Source organism: Myotis nattereri (assembly GCF_964212035.1).
Source record: "Myotis nattereri genome assembly, chromosome: 15".
Classification (NCBI taxonomy): Eukaryota; Metazoa; Chordata; class Mammalia; order Chiroptera; family Vespertilionidae; genus Myotis; species Myotis nattereri.
The window spans coordinates 38,712,919-38,735,026 of record NC_138090.1 but is presented as its reverse complement, the minus strand read 5'-3'; the positions used below and the strand labels follow the sequence as shown (position 1 = coordinate 38,735,026).

Sequence of the window (22,108 nt, the reverse complement as noted above, 5' to 3'; positions counted from 1 at the left end):
GCCCCCTACCTCTGCAGGAGGAAGTTACCCCAGATGAACAGCAGATTATTAAATGAGTTGTAGGACATGCCCTTGGGCACCATTGGGAAGCTGGTGTAAGACTCTGTCCCTAGGATCATCAGGAACTTCAGGCCTCGAGCTGGCGGGGGCAGAGGCAGAGTGGACACAGTAGTGAGGCAGGATCCCTCCTGGCTCCCACTCACCTTTGAGGCCCCCTCTACCTTCCCCTCCTACCATCAGGAATGAATTCCGGGATGGTGTAGAGAATGGACAGGTAATCATTGACTGCAGGTGAAGAGAACACAGCAAAATCTCCTGAGGCTTTGAGCTTTCAAAAACCTGAAACTAGGCAAGTCACCAGCTTCCCAATTCCTCCCAAAAATCCTGCAATAGGTTCCCCTTCGGGCCTCTTGCCCTTACTGTTTCTTTACATGAATTCTAAAAAGGCACCACCTCTGAGAAGATACATCCAGTTAGGGCACAGGACTTGCCTCCTGTAGCTCCTTGACTGGGGAGTGCAGGGCACAGCCTATTCAACTGCACATGGCACCCTATTCTCAGTTCAGGTAAAATAAAACCAAATCTCCTTAGTGTGAGCCACAGGCCCTTCCTTATCTGGCTTCTGCTCCAGTGTTCATGGTCCTCCTTTCTCTTTCCTGCTCTGTTCTAGTCACACTGACTTCCTCTCAGTTCCTCCAACCCACCAAGCCTGTTTGCCACCACCACCCCTTACCTAGGAGTGACACGAGCAACATTTCCCTCCCCTTGTCTGCTGTGCACTCAAGCCCCCCACCCATAGTACCCCAATTACCCAGGTTGTAGCCGACCACCTGGAAATACTTCCTGGCAGCAGTGTCTTCAATCTCCACCAGCAGCAGTAGGTTGTAGTTAAGCTCAGTGTATACAGCCCAGGTTATGGAGCAGATGACAACTGGGAGGGAAGGGGAGGTCCAGAGCAGCCCCGAGCCCAGCCCTCTCCATCACCTCCTCCCTCTCTGAGATTGCCACCCCATCTCATCCCTGTAACTCTTCACCTCTCCCCATGACACTGCCCGTCCTTTTCCTTCCTTGTGACCTCTCCCACCCTTTCCTGCTCTCCCATGCCCTAGATCCCCACACCCACCCACGGCAGACCCATTTGGGACATGGGTACCTTGTATCCTTTCGCACACGGACTGCTGCCTGGGCAGCATCTGGAAGGAAACAAGGCCATCTGCGGAGCAGGACAGTTCCATGTTCAGGCCTTTCCCATTCTCAGCCCAACAGGCATCCCACCACAGTAGAATGCCGGTGCCCCCACCCACTTCCTCAGGCCTATGGATTTCAGGGGACAGGTCTTACCCCCTGACCTTTCAGTCACTCACACCTGGCCTATCAGAGTATGTCTGTCTCTGGTCACAGTAATTGGTTTAGGTCCAGGCACGTGATTAAGAATCGGCCAATCAGAGTGCACCCTTAGGGCTAATGAGGAAGAGGCTGCTCTCATTCTCCTGGGTGACTCACACCGGTGGGAGAAGATCCTGAGTTCCTGGGAGCCCTCCTTAACCCCCAAAGAGGAGCATCTACCTGAAGATGAAGCTAAATCACAGGGCTCATAATAGTAATCCCTTTCCTAGCACTCACCATGTCCCTAGCACTATTTTAAGACTTTTACGGATGCCAACATATTTAATCTTTATATCAACACAGTGAAGCAAGTACTAGTAGTATTATTGGTCCAATTTTTCTGATTAAATGAGGCCAAAAAGAGAGGATAAGTCACCTGTCCATACCACAGGTGACTTGGGTTGTGAGTGTTGAAGCAGTTTCTCTCTAGACCTGTGCCATAATTACTATGCTATACTATCTTGCCAAGAGACAGAATCTTGACAATATACCCTAAGAGCCCCTGGATCCAGCCATGCCTGAAGTAGGAACTTTGTCTTTTCACTTATAAGTCCACAAATTCTTTATGCCTAAATAATTTTTGAATTGAACTTATGCCTATTGAAACCAAACAAATAATATAAGATACATAATACACCCCAGGCACTATCCCTACGAATGTCTAAGTCCTAGGACCAACCTCCAGCCTGGGACTTTGTTTGTTTTTGTTTATTCTCACCAGAGGATATTTTTCCATTGATTTTTAGAGAGTGGAAGCGAGGGAAAGAGAGACAAAGAAACATCGCTGTAAGAGATACACATCAATTGGTTGGCTCCCGCACACGCCCATACCGGGGACCGAGGTGTATGCCCTTGACCGGGAATCTAACTGGAGACCCCTCAGTCCTCGGGCTCACACTCTATCCACTGAGCCAAACTGGCTAGGCCATGGGACTCCTTCTGAAGGCACATAGTGAAGGGTTAGAGCCCAAGATCAGAATTCTTAGAGGTGAGAGGGAATGGAGGAGTTTCTTGGGCTGCCAGAGGCCCCCACCCTTACCTGTAATAGTCCCAAAGTGGACATAACCTTCGTGCTTCCCAGTGGTGAGGGCCATGATGTACTCGGAGCCATTTCCATGAAAATGCACGGGGCACAGCTTCTTGATGCACTCGTTGGGCAGTACACGAACCCAGCTGTCTGCAGTGGCCAGCATGGGGCCTCAGGCCCAGGTATTTGGACTTGGGCCCTGCATCCACATTTCCCTGGCCTTAATGAACCTGTTATCATCCTCTCTCCCTGGAGCAGCTGCTCAGTGTGTTGACTGAGGGACCTTTAGCATAGAGTTCCAGCTGCCTTTGAGAAAATCCTCCTGACTCACATTCTGTCCCTGAGGTTCCGATTGGGCTTGACCCTACCCTTCCATTCCCCTGGCCAGAGCCATTGGTTCTAAGCTGGGCTTGTGACCAAGCAGGACAAATCAGAGACAGTCTGAACCTGCAACCACTAACAAAGAGATGCTCTTTCCTGGGGCCCCTGAGGGTATAAAAGTCTGCAGTTGCTGGGAGTCACCATGGCCATCACAAGAAGAGCCTGTTTAACAGCTACAGTGAGTCCCAACTATGCCTGAAACCAACATGTTCCTGGTTTGTTTTGTATTTTAGCTATCTAAGCTGAGAAAACACCCCCTTTTTTTGGCTTGAGCCCATTTTAATTTGGTTCCTCCCACTGGCCAAGTGTCCCAAGTAAGAAAGGAAGAAAAATGAGCTGTTGAGAACATGCATTAACTAATGAAATATAGGTGACGCCAAGTTCCTGTGACCCTGTAAGTCCAAGTGACCCTAAGTCCAAATGACATCTCTCATTTGAATTGGGGGGAAAACCTAGAAGAACTAAGAGTGTTCCCATTTAAAAGAGGGGTGGAGGATGTCCAGCCCTTGGGCCTCTGAAATCATTTGATCTGGCCCTGCAACAGCATTAGGGGTGAGTTAATTGAATGTTTGGCCAAATATAGCAGGCTAATTTTTTAAATACTGGCATATATTTTAAAATATATTTTTATTGATTTCAGAGAGGAAGGGAGACGGAGAAAGAGAGACATCAATGATGAGAGAGGATCATTGATTAGCTGCCTCCTGCACGCCCCCTACTGGGGATCGAGCCTACAACCCAGGCATGTGCCCTTGACTGGAATTGAACCCGAGACCCTTCAGTCTGCAGGCTGACGCTCTATCCACTGAGCCAAACTAGCTAGAGCAGCAAGCTAATTTTGAAGTTGATAATTTAGTATGGCATGCAAATCCTATCTAATAAAAGAGAAACATGGTAATTAGCCATACCTCTGCTACCCTTCCCATTGGCTAATCAGGGTGATATGCAAATTAAATGCCAGCCAAGATGGCGGCCGGCATCCAGGCAGCTTGAAGTGAACATGAGGCTTGCTTGCTCCAGTGATGGAGGAAGCCAGTGTTCCCCGCCTGCCGCTGCTGGCTTCGGAGCTTGCAGTTTGAAACATTGTTACAAATATAGAAGCTAAACAAAACCCCAGAAACCTGCTTTCAGCCAGCCGGGATCTCAGAGCTGGAGTTGAAACAGTGTTCCGATTATAGAACCCAAACAAACCAGATACCTGCTTTCAGCAGCCCAGGCCTCAGAGCTGGAGCCAAGCCTCAGAGCTAAAGCTGGCCCAGAATTTAAAAAAAAGAAAGAAAAAAAGGAGTGGTTGTGAGCTTCAGTCACCCGCCAGCCTGAAAACAGCCCTCAGCCCCTCACCCAGACTGGCCAGGCACCCCAGTGGGAACCCCCACCCTGAAGGGGGTGTGCCCAGCTGCAAACAGCCATCATCCCCTCACCCAGGCTGGCCAGGCACCCAAGCGGGACCCCCACTCTGATCCAGGACACCCTTCAGGGCAAACCAGCCGGCACCCACCCATGCACCAGGCCTCTATCCTATATAGTAAAAGGGTAATATGCCTCCCAGCACCGGGATCAGCAGAGCTGAGAGGCCTCCTGGCACTGGGATCAGCATGAAAGGGGGCAGCGCCCAAACTCCCTGATCACCCTGCAGCTCTGTGTGTGACACGGGGTGGGGCAACAACCTCCCTATCCGCCCTGCTCTGTGTGTGACAGGGGAAGGCGCCCCAACCCCCTGATCAGCCCTGCTCTGTGCCTGATAGGGGGGAGCTCCCCATCCCCCTGATCACCCTGCGGCTCTGTGTGTGACAGGCTGCGGCGCCCCAACCCCCTGATCGGCCCTGCTCTGTGTGTGACAGGGTGCAGCGCCCAACCCCCCCCCCCCACACACACACACACACAGGCCCTGCTCTGTGTGTGACGGGGTAGAGCCATAACCTCCCCATCGGCCCTTCCCTGAGTGTGAGAGTGGCGGCACCCCAACCCCCTGATCCGCCCTGCTGTGTGTGTGACAGGGGGTGGTGCCCCAACTCCCCTATCGGCCCTACTCTGTGAGTGACAGGGGGGAGCTCCTCAACCCCCTGATTGGCCCTGCTCTGTGCGTGTCAGGGGGAAGCTCCCCAACTCCCCTGATGGGCCCTGCTCTGTGCGTGACAGGGTACAGAGCCCCAACCCCCCGAAGGGCCCTGCTCTGTGAGTGACAGGGGGCAGCACCCCAACCCCCTGATTGGCCCTGCTCTGTGCATGACAGGGGGTGGCGCCGCAACCTCCCCATAGACCCTGCCTTGAGTGTGACAGGGGGCGGTGCCCCAACCCCCCAATCGGCCCTACCCTGAGCGTGACTGAGGGTGGCATCACAACCTCCTGATCCGCCCTGCTCTCTGCATGACAGGGGGCGGCGCCCCAACTCCCCAATCAGCCTTGCTCTGAGACCAACCAGGGGCTGCACCTAGGGATTGGGCCTGCCCTCTGCCACCCGGGAGCAGGCCTAAGCCAGCAGGGCATTATCTCCCGAGGGGTCCCAGACTGCGAGAGGGCACAGGCTGGGCTGAGGGACCCCTCTGACCCCCCCCCCCACCCCGCTCCGAGTGCACACATTTTTGTGCACCAGGCCTCTAGTGATGTTATAAATATCCAAATGGCCCTTGGCAGAAAAAGTCCCCCCACCCCCGATTTAAAGGATGATGCTGAGTCAAGTCTTTCCTTTTTCTCTCTTCATGACTTTGCCCATCTCTGTTTCTCTCTCTCTCTCTCTCTCTCTCTCTCTCTCTCTCTCTCTCTCTCCCCTCCCTTCCTTCACTCTCAACCTCCCCCAGCTGACTCTCACTTTCTGGGAAGGTCTGGATGAAGGCCCCACCCCAGCATAGAGAGAGTGGGAAAATGCCCTCCCGGATGGGCAGGGTGATTCAGGACCTTGGAGAGTCCTCCAACACTCCCTCCTCCCCCACCGGCAATCCCAGCCCCAGGTGCCACAGTGGATGGGTTCATTAAGGCAGCCCCTGGGGCTCCAACAGGCAGTTCCCTTGTCCAGACCCCTAGGCACATGGCCCAGCCACAACCTCCTCACCGCTGCCATGGTTGCTCTCGTGGAGTATGGTATAGTTGCCTGTAAAATAGTAGATGAGCTGGTTCTGCCGAATAAAAAGGGTGCTCTCTGTGGCGATGGCATCGTAGATGGTGGCGGTGAAGTTACCCTGGGGGCAGTAGAAGGAGCCTACCCAGCAACTGTCAATGCTCAACTGCAGAGGAGTACAACCAGTGGTGAGCAGGGGGCCTTTGCCTCGGCCCCCACATCCTGCCTTGAGGGGAGGGTCCTGCTCTGACAACTGCTCATTCTGCAGCAGAACCTTAGTGGCCAAACTTCTTCAACATGGACAAGGGAAGGAGGTGACCAGGCAGGAGCCTGGAGCTTTGTGTGTCCCCTAAATTTGAACAGCACACAGAATATTCAATGGCCCCTGAGTGTTGTACCCACGCAGACCCAAAAGATCCAATGCTTGGCCCAAGGCACATACTTAATAATCCTATTCTAACTTGGAACACAATTGACTGTCCGGCTGACACTATCCGAACTTACTGACTGATCACTAACACCGGCAATATCCCCAACAGTGGGAAAGCGCCAGCAATGCAGGGTTCTTGCATATAAGATTGAATCTAAATTTAATCAAGCTTTTAGACTGGCAATATGTTGTGTTATAGACTAATTTTGTTCCCACCCCTAATTTATATGTTCAATCCTTAACCTCTCATGTGACTGTACTGTTTTTGGAGATAGGACCTAAGGAGATAATTAAGGTACAATGAGGTCATAAGGTGGGGCCCTAATCCTATTAGACTGGTGTTCTTATAAGAAGAGGAAGGCACACCAGGGAACTCTCTCCACTCATGCACACAGAGAAAAGACCAGGTGAGGACCCTTTCTGCAAACCATGGTGAGAGGTCTCACCAGAAACTAAATCTGCTGGCACCTTGATCTTGGACTTCTAGCCTCCAGAACTGTGAGAACATAACTTCTGTTGTTTAAGCCACCTAGTCTGTGAGACCTTATTATGGCAGCCTGAGCCAACAAATACACAGGGTCAGAGGAACAAGTGAATTGATTCTATGAAGAAGCAAGCAGCCAAATTCTATAGGATAAAAAGGCCTGGTTTATTAAATTGCCTGAAAAAAGGGGGCTGGTAGCAGACAGGGTTGGGGAGCAGACTTATAAGTGAAAAGGGCTTTAAGAGACTTAACAACCAAGCAGTGTATTGATCCTGATTCAAACAAAGAAACTTTAAAAGACATTTAGATAATTGGGGAAAATTGACTATATTTCCCAGCCTCCCTTGCAGTTGTGTTAGATAGGAAAGGGTCTCAAGATCTGGTTCTTGCTATTCTTGCTAAATGTTAAAATGTAGCACAGTATTTTGCAGACTAGCTGTATACAGGATGAGCTTGACAAGAACCTAACCAGATAAGTGTAGCCAACTGCTAAGAAGAAATCGACATATAATTGACCAAATCATGTATATAAGCAATGGCTAAAGCCTCCCTTCAGGGAGACAGAGCTTTGGATTCGTATCCTTTACGTGATGCAAGTAAATAAAACTACCTTGCTACAACCACGTCTTGTTCTTCAATAGAACATGTCAAGCAGAAAACCCCTTGAGTTAGTTAACAGTTAGGCACAGCCAACTGACTAATTCCTCACTAAAGTAATGTAAGTGGAAGTGAAATTTGCTTAAAAGAAAAATGCTTGCTCTCTGCTTCTGCTCTTTCCCTTTCCCATTGGCTGGAATATGGACAGGAGCAGGACCCATCTTTCATCATACAAATGAGATCAGCACCTGGGGCCTAGGGGATGGTGAAAAGGAACTATTTAAGCCAGGGGTCCTCAAACTACGGCCCGCAGGCCACATGCAAATACAAATATTGTATTTGTTCCCATTTTGTTTTTTTACTTCAAAATAAGATATGTGCAGTGTGCATAGGAATTTGTTCATAGTTTTTTTTTAAACTATAGTCTGGCCCTCCAACGGTCTGAGGGACAGTGAACTGGCCCCGTTTAAAAAGTTTGAGGACCCCTGATTTAAGCTATTCCCTTTCTGTCAGGGTCTCTTTGTAACAGCATCTAAACCTGACCAACACATTGATGAGTCCCAGGGGCAGTCTGGGAGTAGTGAGGAAGAAGGAAAGAAGAGGAGACAGCAACTTGGGAGAAATCCCCATGATTAGAGAATGAGAATAAATGGGCATTTATTTTGGAGTGACAGAAATTTTTTAGAACTGGATAGAGATGGTGGTTGCACAATATGAATGTACTAAATGCCATTAAATTGTTCACTTTGAAGTGGTTAATTTTATGATTTCACCATGATAAAAATTTTAAAATCCTCCTATATAATAAAGGGGTAATATGCAAATTGACCATCACTCCAACACACAAGATAGCCACCCCATGTGGACACAAGATAGCCAGCAGGGGAGGGCAGTTAGGGGGGACCCAGGCCTGCAGTGGAGGGCAGTTAGGGGGGACCAAGCCCTACAGGGAAGGGCAGTTAGAGGGGACCAGGTCTGCAGTGGAGGGCAGTTAGGTGTGACAGGGCTGGCAGGGGAGGGAAGTTGGGAGTGACTGGGCTTGCAGTGGGAGGGCAGTTAGGGGTGACCAGGCTGGCAAGGGAGGGCAGTTAGGGGTGACCAGGCCAGCAGGGAAGGTAAGTTAGGGGCAATCAGGCCAACAGGGGAGCAGTTAGGCATCAATCAGGCTGGCAGGGGAGTGGTTAGGGGGTTATCAGGCTGGCAGGCAGGCGAGCAGTTGGGAGCCAGCAGTCCTGGATTGTGAGAGGGGTCCCAGATTGGAGAGGGTTCAGGCTGGGCTGAGGGACACAACCCCTCACTCCATGCATGAATTTCGTGCACCAGGCCTCTAGTATATAATAAAAGCCTAATATGCAAATTGACCGAATGGCGAAACGACTGGTGGCTATGACATGCACTGACCACCATAGGGAAGATGCTCAATGCAGGAGCTGCCCCCTGGTGGTCAGTGTACTCCCACAGGGGAAGCGCTGCTCAGTCAGAAGCTGCGCTCATGGCTGGCGAGTACAGCGGTGGTGGCGGCGGCAGCGCTAAGGAGCAGAGAGCAGGCAGGTGGTAAGGAGTAAGGGTCCTGGGGAGCGCGCCTAAGCCAGCAGTTGGAGTTGGACATGGGAGACACCCCGTCATGCACTGGGGCCCTAGTACAATTATAAGGGTGTCTGAAGTTAAAATTGAACTCTTCATTCCTGTGAGGTAAACCTCCTTCTTTGCCCTCCAAATCTCTTCAGCAGAATCCCTATCAACTACATATCCCCTGTGCGTGTCTTTGGAGCAGGAGTGAGAAAACAGTAATGTCTGGAAAGACTTGGCCCAGATGGGAGAAAGCTGACACAGGACAGGGAGGTGGTCTATAACTTGAACAAATTCAGTAAAGCAGGAATTTAGAGCCAGAATGTAAATCTACATGGGCTTCTCAGACATCAAGGGTGGGGCTTTCAGCTTGATGGAAAGAGGCTGAGACAATCTTTTGGGGTTGCTATGGAGCACAGTTGTTATCTTGGCCACTATTAACAACCAGCATCTTCTCCCCTCAACTTGTGGTAAAGCTACCCTGATTTCACTCTGGGGAACCATTCTTTCTCTGCCTCTTGTCTCAGCTGCTTTCCTCATAAAGATGGAGATCATGACCTGTGCTAAGCCAGCTGGCATATTCCATCATTTTGGGACACATGACTCAAACTGGACCAATCAGGATCAAGGAGATACATTTCAGGATTTTTGAAAGGCTATTTAGGAAAGTGATGCTCCTGTTCCCCACCCTGGGAGTTGGATTTTGAGCCACGTTGAGGACAGAGCTAATCCAGAAGAAATGGAGCAGAAGTCCTCATTTGAAGTCCTGTGTCAAGCCAGGCCTGAAGCCTCCTCTGTGCTGGCTTTGCAGTTAGGTGCACCTACTAAATCCATTCCTCTGCTTAATCCAAACTGGGTTGGAACTCTGCCTACAGCAGTACCAGCTCAAATGTGTTTCTCATTCACACCAAAAGAACCTTGCTTCAGACACTCTTTCCCCATTCTGGGAATAATATAGGCACCCAAAGCTGAATCAAAAACCCTTGGGGCCAGATGTATATTGTGGTTCAGAATTTTCAGTGTTTAGAAGATAGTATGGCACATATATAGCATTCATATGTAAACCACTGGGGCCTGGGGTAGCACTCCAGGTGTGCTGTTTTCTCACATCTTAAAATTTCTGCAGGGCATAATCTGAATATTAAGACTACATGGGATGCAAAAAGACTAAGTAGCCTTTGTTAGCTCAGGTCAGAGTTTCTTGACAATTGAATTTAGAGCCCTAAATCTGTGAAAATACCATTTTCAAAGCTTTTAGGTTTTCAGAATTACAAATGGTGGACCTACAAATAATAATAGCTCATTGGTGTCCAGCTAATATTAACTGATATCATCCTCAAACTGATTCTATAAGGTAAATATAATTCCCATTTTACAGAAGGGAAATCTGAGGCCGGGGTGGGTGAGGTGACTTGCCCAAGGTCACACGCCTAGGAGGTAGCAGAACCAGGATTTGAACCTAGGTTGTCTGGCTGCAGAGTCATATGTCCTTCCTTCATGCTATCTGCCTCTAATGGGGATGGTAATGTCTTTGGGGACCCCCTCCATAGCCCAAGGCTGCAACCCACTTGAGGGGCTGAGGGCCAGTACCCTTCCAGAGGCCCCAGCCCACTGCCTCCCTTGCACCTCTCACCTCCACAAGAAAAAAGTCCGTAAAGCTGGTGTCAGTCAGCAGAACTGACTTCTCCTCAGGAATTCCACCCAGGATGAGCACAGGTGTCTGGCCCATAGTATACCACAGGGGCCTCGATGGGGCATTCACAAAGTACCGGGGTATCAGATTGAAGAGCTGCGGGGGGAAGGGGCAGGAAGGCTGTTCAACATCCCCCACCCTCCTATGGCTTCATCGCACTTAGGATAAATGCCAAAGTCTTCTCCCTAACCAAAGGCCCCACACAATTCCCCCCCACCCCCCTGCCAACACACACCTCACTGACCTCATCCCCCTTACTCTCCCCTAGCTCACTCTTTCCCAGATACATGGGCCTCCTGCTTCTCAGACTGCCCAGCACATTCCCACTTCAGAGCCTGTGCACTGGCTGTTCCCTCTGTATACAATGCTCTTCCCCTAGGATCCACATGATTCCCTCCTCTTCTCCTTCAAGGCTTTATTCAAATGTCAGCCTTCTCAATTCTGCCTTTCTTTCTTTCTTTCTTTCTTTCTTTCTTTCTTTCTTTCTTTCTTTCCTTTCTTTCTTTCTTTCTTTTTGTTTTTTTTTTTTCATTAATCTTCACCAGAGGACATTTTTCCATTGATTTTTAGAGAGAGTGGAAGGGAAGGAGGGAAGAGGGAGGGAGAAAGGGAGAGTGGGAGAGAAGGAGAGAGAGAGAGAGAGAGAGAGAGAGATATCAATGTGAGAGAGAGAGAGAGAGAGAGAGAGAGAGAGAGAGAGAGATATCAATGTGTGAGAGAGACATCAGTTGGAATTGGTTGCCTCCTGCACATGCCCTGACCAGGGCAGGGATAGAACCTGCAACCCAGGTACATGCCCTCGACCGGGAATCAAACCCAAGACCCTTTGGTGTACAGGCTGACACTCTACCACTGAGCCACACTGGTCAGGGCTCAATTCTACCTTTCTTGACCATTCCATCAAACACTGCAGTCCCCTCCTGCACAGACCCTATCCACTGCACTCTGTCTGAATTCTATCCAGAGCACTTTCCACCTTTTCACCTACCATAGAATTTACTTGATTTCATGTTTACTGGTTTGCTATATGTCTCTCCCACTAGAATGTCAGCTCTAAGAGGTCAGGGACTTAGGTCTGTGTGTCCACTGTTTTGTTCACAATGGGGATGCCTTGTGCTCAGTAAGTGCCTGCTGAATGACTGAATGAATGGACTCTGATTAAGAATATGCGTGCAGGAATCAGGCAGACACAGCTTCAGGTCTTGTTCCATATGTACATGCTGAGAGTGCGCGCAAATGGTCCCATCCCTTTCAAGCCTCAGTTTTACCCTCTCTAAAACGGGTGTGTAAGAGTACCTTCCCTCACAGGGTCAGTGTTGAAGATGTAATGTGATTGTGCTTTAGTAGAACACTTCCCCTGGGGCCTGGCACAAAGTAAGTGCTCTAAGTCAGCAGTCGCCAACTGGTGGTCCGTGGGCCACTGGTGGTCCGACAGGTTGGCAACCACTGCTCTGAGTGGAGCGTGCCACTTGTGGGGGGAGTAATCAGAGCCCCGGCCCACTGTCTGTAACCCACATCTTCTGTGCCCACTGTCCAGGCCCCCTTACCTCATTTCCCACAGTGAACTGGAGTCTGTTGTCTTGCTGTCTCTTCAAGAAGCCATTGATGTTCACCAGAAACCTGGCAGCGGTGTGAAGCAGGCACAGGCAAGGGTTTGGGTTCAGGGACTCCTGCCTCGGCTCACAGCCACCTCCCCAGCCTACTCCCTCCCATTGGTCTCCTCCTGGTTTCTTTGGGAATGTGGAGATAAGGAAGTCCCTCCCAGAATCCACCCCATACCCTGGGTGTGGGGAAGGGCACCTTTTATTGGGGATGAAGGGCCCGAGGCCATTGCTGCTGACATCCACACGCATGACCACACTGCCATTCTTGACGGGCATGGGTGTGTACCAGCTCAAATTACACATCTCCTCTGCACTGCACTGCTCTGCTGGTAAGCAGGGGGCACTGAGGCAACTGGGATCTCCCTGCAACTTCCCATGTCCTGCTCTACACCATGAACCTCACTGGGGCCTCTGTGTAGCCCCATCTAGGCCATGCAACCTGTTGAAGCCTCCCCCCCCTCCCCTCCTCCAGGTCACAGATGTCACTGAGGGCCCCCAACAAACCCCACATTTCCACCAGGTCATGGACTCCTCTAATGCCCCCAACCGCCCCTTCCAAGTCATGAACCCCTCTGAGGCCCCCAGAAATCCCCCACCCCTCTAGGCACCCCGCAGGCCCACCTTTGCTGCGGAAAGGGGCTGCCTCCATCTGGATCTGCAGCTGTTCTAACTTCCAGCGATTGAAGTTAACTGGGGACTGGAAGATGACCAGCACCACAGGCTTCAGCCCCGTCAGGTGGCCCTTGCGGACCAGAGCCTCGGAGGACTGAGGGAGAGATGGCCCCACAGGTGTGTCTTTAAGATAAACTCTGGGCCCCCTGCCTTGACACCACCTTTGATAACCTGTTTTCCCGGGCTGGGTAGGGAGAACAGAATCTCCACCAGGGGAAGGTCAGAAAACATGGTCTAGGTTTGGAGCTGGGATGGAGGACAGACCAAGCTAGGAAAGGGGTAGAGGGGCTAGAAACTGTGGAGGCAGTCAGGAGGTCTTTCTGGAGGAGGTGAGTCCAGGGCCACGGTCTTCAGATAGAATTTGAATGTAGGGAATACATAGAGAAGGGCAGCATGGGATAAGCAAAATCGTGATGGCGGGAATGAACCTGGCACCCAGAACTACTAATCCCAGGCCCACTCTTGAGGTTTCCACTTTCCCTCCATAAATGAGACACTCTGCCACCCTCAATAGTCAAAAGATCGCGAGGTTTGGGGTCTGGGACCTGGGGTAAAGGTGGGATGGGACAGTAGACAGAAAAGACTCGGGAAGAGGGTCAGGGGGCAGCCAGAGACAACCTCCCAGAGATGCCAGAATCCTGGCTGGGCTGAGAAGGGCAGGCAGGGCTTAGGGTGGAGATGGAAGGAGGGAAGAAGGGTACTCCAAGTGTATGGGTCAAGCATATGCAAGAAGGCTGCACTCGGGCCAGAGTGGGCTTTGAGACCAGGTGAGACACTTAATGGGTCTAATCACCTTTGCACAAGCTTTCATCTCTGCATGGATTACCCTTCATAAATTATTGTATGTATGTACTTACCGATTGCTCTGCTGATGGGCTGAATCCATAAGAAAAACCTGGCTGTGTTATTTATCACTGTACCCCCATTCCATTGTAAAAGAGAATCTGACCCATAGTAAGTATTGCATGAACGAATCACGGTATTATTACCATACTTTTACAGGTAAGGAGAGATGGTTCATGGAGTAAAACTCTATGCCCAGGGTCATGCTCTAGAAACTTATTGCTAGCATTCACCGAACCCCTTCTGTGAACCAGACACTGTGCTGAGAGCTTCACACATAGTTAATCATTTTATGAAGTTGACACAATCATTACCTTACCCTTGTTAAGGATGAGGAAACTTTGATACAGAGAAGTTAAGTAACTTGCCTGAGATCACAGTTATTATGGTATAGGATCTGAACCCAGGCAGCCTGGCTCAAATTGTTAACAATCATGCTATTCTTCCTCCATGTAAATGTTAATCAGTGGCAAATTCAAACCCAAGTCTGCAGCCTCCAGAACTTCACCTCTGGACCACAGCATTCCATTGTCTTCAAAAAGCTTACTTGAGCCCTAACCGGTTTGGCTCAGTGGATAGAGTGTCGGCCTGCAGACTGAAGGGTCCCAGGTTCAATTCCGGTCAAGGGCATGTACCTTGGTTGCGGGCACAACCCTGGTGGGGAGTGTGCAGGAGGCAGCTGATCGATGTTTCTCTCTCATCAATGTTTCTAATTCTCTCTCCCTCTCCCTCTCCCTCTCCCTTCCTCTCCGTAAAAAATCAATAAAATCTATTTTTTAAAAAAAGCTTACTTGACCAACGTCAACCCCAATAAATTAAATTAATAAAAAAAGAAAGTGAAAAAACAACCAATGCGCTGTGACAAAATATTTGCAAATCATACATCTGATAAGGAACTAGTATCAGAATATATTAAGAAATTATACAAGTAAGAACAAAGTTTGAAGACTCAAACTTTCCAATTTGAAAACCTACTACAAAGCTATAGTAATCAAGACCATGTGATACCAGCATATGGATAGACATATAGAACAATGGAATAGAATTATACCCAAAAACAAACCCTTACATTTATGGTCAATTGATTTTTGACAAGGGTACCAAGACATTTTACTGGTGTAAAGAATGATATTTTCAACAAATGGTACTGGGATAATTGGGTATTTACATGTCAAAGTTGGATTCTTTTTAAAAATATTTTATTTTATTTTTTAAAATAGATTTTTATTAATTTCAGAGAGGAAGGGAGCGGGAGAGAGAGATTGAAACATCAATGATGAGGGAATCATTGATGAGCTGCCTCCTGCACACCCCCTACTGGGTATTGAGCCCGAAACCCAGGCATGTGCCCTTGGCCGGAATTGAACCTGGAACCCTTCAGTCCACAGGCCAACACTCTATCCGCAAAGCCAAACCAGCTAGGGCCAAAGTTGGTTTCTTACCTCACGCCACATACAAAAATTAATTCCAAATATTTTGAAGACCTAAATGTAAGAGTTAAAACTTAAAAACTCTTAGTAAAAACCATAGGAGTAAATCTTCATGACCTTTGGTTAGGCAAAGCCTTCTTAGTCAACACCAAAAGCACAAGCAACAACAACAAAAAAGATAAATTGGACTTCATTGAAATTTAAAACTTTGTGCTATTTTATGGTATGTGAATTATATCTCAATAAACACAAAACTTTTGTGCTTCAAAGGACACCATCAAAAAAGTGAAAAGACAGACTCATAGAGAATAGACTGACAGCTGTCAGAGGAAGGGGGTTGGGTGGAAAAGGTGAAAGGATTAAGCAGCAACAACAACAAATCTCGCAGACACAAACAACAGCATGCTGATTACCAAGAGAGAAAGGTGGAGGTAGAAGAGAGTGTAAGGGGGGTAAATGGTGATGGAAGGAGACTTGACTTGGGGTGGTGAACACACAATACAATATAACTAATGTTATAGGATTGCACACCTAAAATCTATATAGTTTTATTAACCAATGTCAACCCCAATAAATTAAATTAATAAAAAAAGAAAGTGAAAAAACAACCAATGGGCTGTGACAAAATATTTGCAAATCATACATCTGATAAGGAACTAGTATCAGAATATATTAAGAAATTATACAAAACAACAATAAGAAGACAACTCAATTTTTAAATGAGCAAAAGATCTGAATGGATGTTTCTCCAAAAGTAGATAAATGTCCAATGAGTACATGAAAAGATGCTCAAAATCATTAGTTATGAGGGAAATGCAAATCAAAACCACAATGAGATACCATTTCATACACACTAGGATGGCTATAATAAAAAAGGTGGACAAAGACAATTGAGGATGAAGAAAAACAGGAACCCTCATAGATAGGAATGTAAAGTAGTACAGCTGCTTTGGAAAATAATCTGGCAGTTCCTCAGAAGTGAAAGGGAGTTAACATATAACCAAGCAATTCCATTCCTAAGTATATATGAAAGAATTGAAAACATGTTTACACAAAAATCTGTACACAAATGTTCATAGCAGCGTTGTTCAGAACAACCAAAAAAGTGGAAATAACCCAAATGTTTATAAATTAATGGATTAAAAAAATCCATACAGTTGAATATTATTCAGCCATAAAAAGGAAATACTGATAGATACTATAACATGGATGAGCCTTGAAAATGTAGCTTAGTGGTTAGAGCTTCAGCCCTAGGACTGAAAGGCCGTGGGTTTGATTCCCAGTCTAGGGTTCGATTCCCTGTCAAGGTTCACTTACCTGGGTTGCAGGTTAATCCGAGGCATATGTAGGTGTCAACTAATGGGTGTGTTTTTTTCACATGGATGTCCCCTCTCTATTCCTCTCTTTCTCTCCTCTCTTCCCTCTCTCCCTTCCACTCTCTCTAAAAATCAATGGAAAAAATATCCTGCAGTGAGGATTAACAAAAACAAACATGCTAAGTGAAAGAAGCCAGACATAAAAGGCTGCATATTGTACTGCCTGCCTGAAATAAGCAAATTCATAGGGACAGAATGTAGATTAGTGGTCTCCAGGGTCTGGAGGGGTGGGGGTACAGGGTTTCTTTTTGAGGTAATGAAAATGTTCTAGAATTAGTGGTGATGGTTACACAAGTTTGTGAATACACTAAAATTATTGGCTTGTACATTTTAAATGATGAATTTTATGGCAGGTGAATTATATCTTAATTTTTAAAATATATTTTATTGATTTTTACGGAGAGGAAGGGAGAGGGATAGAGCGTCAGAAACATCGATGAGAAACATCTATCAGCTGTCTCCTGCACACCCCCTACTGGGGATGTGCCCGCAACCAAGGTACATGCCCTTGACCAGAATCGAACCCGGGGCCCTTCAGTCCGCAGGCCCATGCTCTATCCACTGAGCCAAACCAGTTAGGGCTATATCTTAATTTTTTAATGAAAAAAAAAAAAGGCTTACTTGAGCACTTACTATGTGCCTGGTGGGGCTCTGGCAATCGTTGTGAATCCTTAAGGGCTCCTAGGGTTTGGTGGTGCCACTACCATTAAAAAGTTAGAAAAGGGGAAACTGAGGTTCACACAGAATGAGCCCGCTTGAGCTGCAAACACTCACCTCTCCTTTGCAGGAGTAGTTGATCTTCAGGTAGTAAGGGAAGCCCAGGTATTTCTGCAAGGAGAAGTTGGGCAAATGTCCAGAGCCCAGTCGGATGCACCTCCAGGACCTCTCCCATTCACCTGACCCCAGTCCCCTCACCTCCTCCGGGTCGATAGGCGCGTCCACCAGAAGACTAAACAAATTGTCCACTGTGTCCAGGGGTTCTTGCTCAAAGAAGCGGTCACTCCCATGGTTCTTGCCTACCGTCTCGAACTTGTTCAGGACAACCTGCCAGGTGCACTCGTGGTTATTCTCCACAGCCCACAGCCTCCACGGTGACAACAGCACCGCCACCAGTGACCACAGCACCCACAGGACTCGGAGTCTCGGCCACGAAGGGCCAGCAGGGTTCATCACGGGGCAGCGCGCAGCGTGGCTGGAACCTGGAGAATGCAGGAGTCAACACCCGCTAGCAAGACTGCGCTCCGGGGCCACCTTCTGAGATCCCACCTCTGTCCTTGCTTCGCCCAGCTCCTGCATTTGGCCCCCCACCTGCTCCGGGCCTCGCCTCTGCTAGGACTTCTGGCCCCCACGCTGCTCTTGCTCCCGGTCCCGCCCCTGCTCTTGCTCTGGGCTCCGCTTCTGCTCCCGACCTCGCTGATGCCCCAGGTCCTGCATCTACTGGGAAGCGAGATCCCACCTCGGCCGTTTCTCCGGGTCCCGCCCCTACCGCCGCTCCTGGCCACGCCCCCGCTGCTGGTTTCGCTCCACCTCCTCATCGCTCCCCTCAACCTTGCACCATCCTTGTTTTTTGCTCTACACTTGCCCTGCACCCGGTCTCTGTTTCTCGCTTTGGCTGCGTCCCACCTATTTCCCACCCCACCCCCAGTCCTGCTACCCCCCAGATCTCGCACCTGCACCTGCACCTCGCCTCACCCCCACTTATTGGCCCGCCTGCCCACTTCTTTTTGTATCGCCCCTTTCTCCTCGTTCGAATCTTGCCTGCTTACGGGATGCTGTACGTAGCCCGCCCCGCTCCCGGTCTTGGACCTTCTCCACGCCCCGCCCCGCCCGCCCCTTTCCCTGTCCCCTCCCGTTTCTCACCCAGAGCTTGCTTCCCGATTTGCCTTTGCTCCCAGTTCCTCGACCTGCCCCTTATCAGCGATCTTTTCCCCCTGGACCTGGACCAGCTGCTCTTCCCGAGCCTACGCCTCGCCCCGTCCCTTCTTAGAGACTTTGCCTTTCGATCTCTCCTGGCCCTGCACCAATCTTCATTCAATGACGGGGCTATCACCTTTTCGTCTCACCCCTTCTGCTCACCACCCCTTTCCATGCTCTGGACTCAATGGGCTCCACGCCCGGCCTCTTCTCTCCCCGCCCCTACTCGGCTCGCTGCTTCTCGCCCTGCCCTTTCTCCGCATCTCCCCGCCTCCGCGCGGTCCTTGCCTCTCCCCCCTCTCTTCCCCCTTCGCCCAAATGGATGGCACCAGGCACCTCCCTTTTCTCCCCACCCCGAGGTACCGGTCACTTCGGTAAAACCGGCCAACCGTCACTTGGCCGCTCCAGCCCCGTTTGCTTTCGCCCGAACTTCCTCAACCGCCGTCCGCCTCGCGAGGCCCGGGCCGGGCGGTCTCCACGGCAACGCGCCTGTAACAGGCTGGCGGCCGGGACTGGCCAGCAGAGGGTGTTGGAGACAAAGGTTGTGATACCTTCGCGTGCTTCTACCCAATCAGGCTTTTATATTAAAAATGCTACACCTAAAAAGAGTTTGGTCTCCTTGTGGGAATTAATCTGACTGCAGTTTAACACTCTCCTCAACAAAACAGAACAAAGGCAGCCATCGTGTAGAGTTATTGTGGGAAGTCAATAAGGTGACACGGGAAGAGTGGCTGGCACAAGTAAATAAATATTCAGGTTAACAATTTCCATTTATATCCTGATGCCTAACAAGGATTCAGTCCATGACTTTTTTAAATCCTCACCCAAGGATGTTTTATTATTATTATTATTGTTATTGTTATTATTATTAGAGGCCCCGTGCATGAGGTGTGCCACCTGCCCCCAATTGGGGTGGGGGGTAGTCGGGGCGGGGAAGATGATGGTTGGCTGGGCACCTCTCCTGGACACCTGACTGATGGTCCAGACCGTGAGCAGTTTTCCTCCTGATCACTCATCATTCAGGTGCCTGGTCTATGAAGGCTGGAGAGTGTTTACTTACTTAGAATCACTGATCAGGGTGGGGTAGAGGACCACAGGGGGGAGGGGCCACCCCACCATCGGCCAGTTGGGCCGCAGTTTGTGTCATAGCCACTGGTCATTCTGGTCGTTCTGCTGCTCGGTCGCTTGGCTTTTATATATAGACTAGAGGCGTGGTGCACAAAAATTTGTGCACTCGGGGGGGAGGGAGGGGTCCCTCAGCTCGGCCTGTGCCCTCTCAGAGTCTGGGACCCCTTGGGAGATAACGCCCTGCTGGCTTAGGCCTGCTCCCGGGTGGCAGAGGGCAGGCCCAATCCCTAGGTGCAGCCCCTGATCGGGCTCAGAGCAGGGCCGATTGGGGAGTTGAGGCGCCGCCCCCTGTCATGCACAGAGCAGGGCGGATCAGGAGGTTGTGATGCCACCCTCAGTCATGCTCAGGGTAGGGCCGATTGGGGGGTTGCGGCACTGCCCCCTGTCACGCAGAGCAGGGCCAATCAGGGGGTTGGGGCGCTGCCCCCTGTCACGCACAGAGCAGGGAGGATCAGGGGGTTAAGGCACCGCCCTCTATCACCCACAGAGCAGGGCCGATCAGGGGGTTGGGGCGCCGCCACTGTCACACTCAGGGCAGGGCCGATGGGGAGGTTATGGCTCTACCCCATCACACACAGAGCAGGGCCCATGGAGGGGAGGTTGGGGCGCCGCCCTCTATCACCCACAGAGCAGGGAGGACCAGGGGGTTGGGGCGCCGCACCCTGTCACACACAGAGCCGCAGGACGATCAGGGGGTTGGGGAGCTCCCCCCTATCAGGCACAGAGCAGGGCTGATCAGGGGTTGGGGCGCCTTCCCCTGTCACACACAGAGCAGGGCCGATAGGGAGGTTGTGGCCCCGCCCGCTGTCACACACAGAACCGCAGGGTGATCAGGGGGTTTGGGCGCTGGCCCCTGTCACACTGATCCCGGTGCTGGAAGGCATATTACCCTTTTACTGTATAGGATAGAGGCCTGGTGCACAGGTGGGGGCCGGCTGGTTTGCACTGAAGGGTGTCCTGGATCAGGGTGGGGGTCCCCACTGGGGTGCCTGGCCAGCCTGGATGAGGGGATGATGGTTGTTTGCAGCTGGTCACATACCCTTCAGGGTGGGGGTCCCCACTGGGGTGCCTGGCCAGTCTGGGTGAGGGGCTGAGGGCTGTTTTCAGGCTGGTGGGTGACTGAAGCTCCCAACTGCTCCTTTTTTTCTTTCTTTTTTTTTTATTCTGGGCCAGCTTTAGCTCTGAGGCTTGGCTCCAGCTCTGAGGCCTCTGCTGCTGAAAGCAGGTATCCGGTTTGTTTGGGTTCTGTAATCGAAACACTGTATCAACTCCAGCTCTGAGATCCTGGAGGGCTGAAAGCAGGTTTCTGGGGTTTCGTTTAGCTTCTATATTTGTAACAATGTTTCAAACTGCAAGCTCAGAGGCCGGCAAGGCAGGAGGGGAACGTTGGAGTCCTCTGTCACTGAAGCAAGCAAGCCTCATGTAAGCTTCAAGCTGCCTGGCTGCTGGCCGCCATCTTGGCTGGCAGTTAATTTGCATATCACCCTGATTAGCCAATGGGAAGGGTAGCGGACGTACGCTAATTACCATGTTTCTCTTTTATTAGATAGGATTATTATTGATTTGAGAGAGAGAGAGAGAGAGAGGAGACATCCATATTAGAGAGAAACATGGGTTGGTTGCCTCCCTTAGGCTACCTCACTGGGAGTGAACCTGAAACCTAGGTATGTGCCCTGACCGGGAGTTGAACCTGCAACCCTTTTGATGTGTGGAAGACACTCCAACCAACTGAGCCACCAGGCAGACCATTACTTTTTTTTTTTTTTAGCGCGTTTCCTTGACGTTTATTGACTGTTACCGGTGGCAGAGAAAATTACATAAAAGAGCAGGTTCCCATACAGAGCAGGTGGAAGGAGAGCTCTGAGTTGGTGAGGAAGGAAGCTCGGAGTGGATGGAATGGCAGATTTATCCCTCCTTTTCCCTCCATTCCCCAAAGGAATGAGGGTGGGGTATCCTGTTCAGCATTCCCTCTCCAAGTTGGAGCCAGAGAGGGGAAACTTGATGCCAAGTAGAGGAGGAAACACCTCACAGCTCCTCTGTTTCTCCATCCAAGGGGATGCCGATATCCACATTGTAGTCTACAGGCTCCCCGGAGCTCAGCCAGGGAATAGGGGTTCGACTGAAAGAAGGCCTGTTGGAGAGGCTCTGGTTGTAGAGGACCAAGGGCTCACTCAGCAGGGGCCCCAGGTCAAACTTGGGCATCTGGAAGGTCATGCATTTGGATGCCTTCTCATATCCACCATAAGGCATTGCCATTACTTTTTGATGAACTGCAAAGCTGACTTTACACTAAACCAGTAGTTTTCCAACTTTAGCGTGTATTAGACTTGCCAGAAGAGCTTGTTCAAACAGGTTGTTGGGATCCACCTCCTGAGTTTTTGATTCAGTAGGTCTGAGGTGTGGTCTGAAAATGTGGTACTTCTAGCAAGTTTCCAGGTGTGGAAGCAGGAAAATACAATTTCCTCCCACCTCTCTAAGTTCTTCTGGACTTATGATTAGATTAATATGAGACAGGTTAT

At 49.9% G+C, this 22,108-nt stretch overlaps 1 protein-coding gene across 1 annotated transcript in view; it reads right to left on the bottom strand.

Moving 5' to 3' along the window:
- Nucleotides 1-18,913, bottom strand: part of CATSPERG (cation channel sperm associated auxiliary subunit gamma) — a 38,700-nt gene extending 19,787 nt beyond the window's left edge. Inside the window, exons 1-12 of the mRNA XM_081106885.1 lie at nt 18,825-18,913; nt 17,463-17,746; nt 17,322-17,375; nt 12,848-12,992; nt 12,423-12,549; nt 12,170-12,242; nt 10,563-10,718; nt 5,844-6,015; nt 2,426-2,563; nt 1,154-1,213; nt 235-285; nt 10-139 (exon numbers count right to left, since the gene is read on the bottom strand). Coding sequence (XP_080963011.1) covers nt 10-139; nt 235-285; nt 1,154-1,213; nt 2,426-2,563; nt 5,844-6,015; nt 10,563-10,718; nt 12,170-12,242; nt 12,423-12,549; nt 12,848-12,992; nt 17,322-17,375; nt 17,463-17,717 — 1,361 coding nt within the window. The 5' untranslated portion in view covers nt 17,718-17,746; nt 18,825-18,913. The remainder of the gene's footprint in view (nt 1-9; nt 140-234; nt 286-1,153; nt 1,214-2,425; nt 2,564-5,843; nt 6,016-10,562; nt 10,719-12,169; nt 12,243-12,422; nt 12,550-12,847; nt 12,993-17,321; nt 17,376-17,462; nt 17,747-18,824) is intronic.
- Between the last annotated feature and the right edge of the window lie 3,195 nt (nt 18,914-22,108).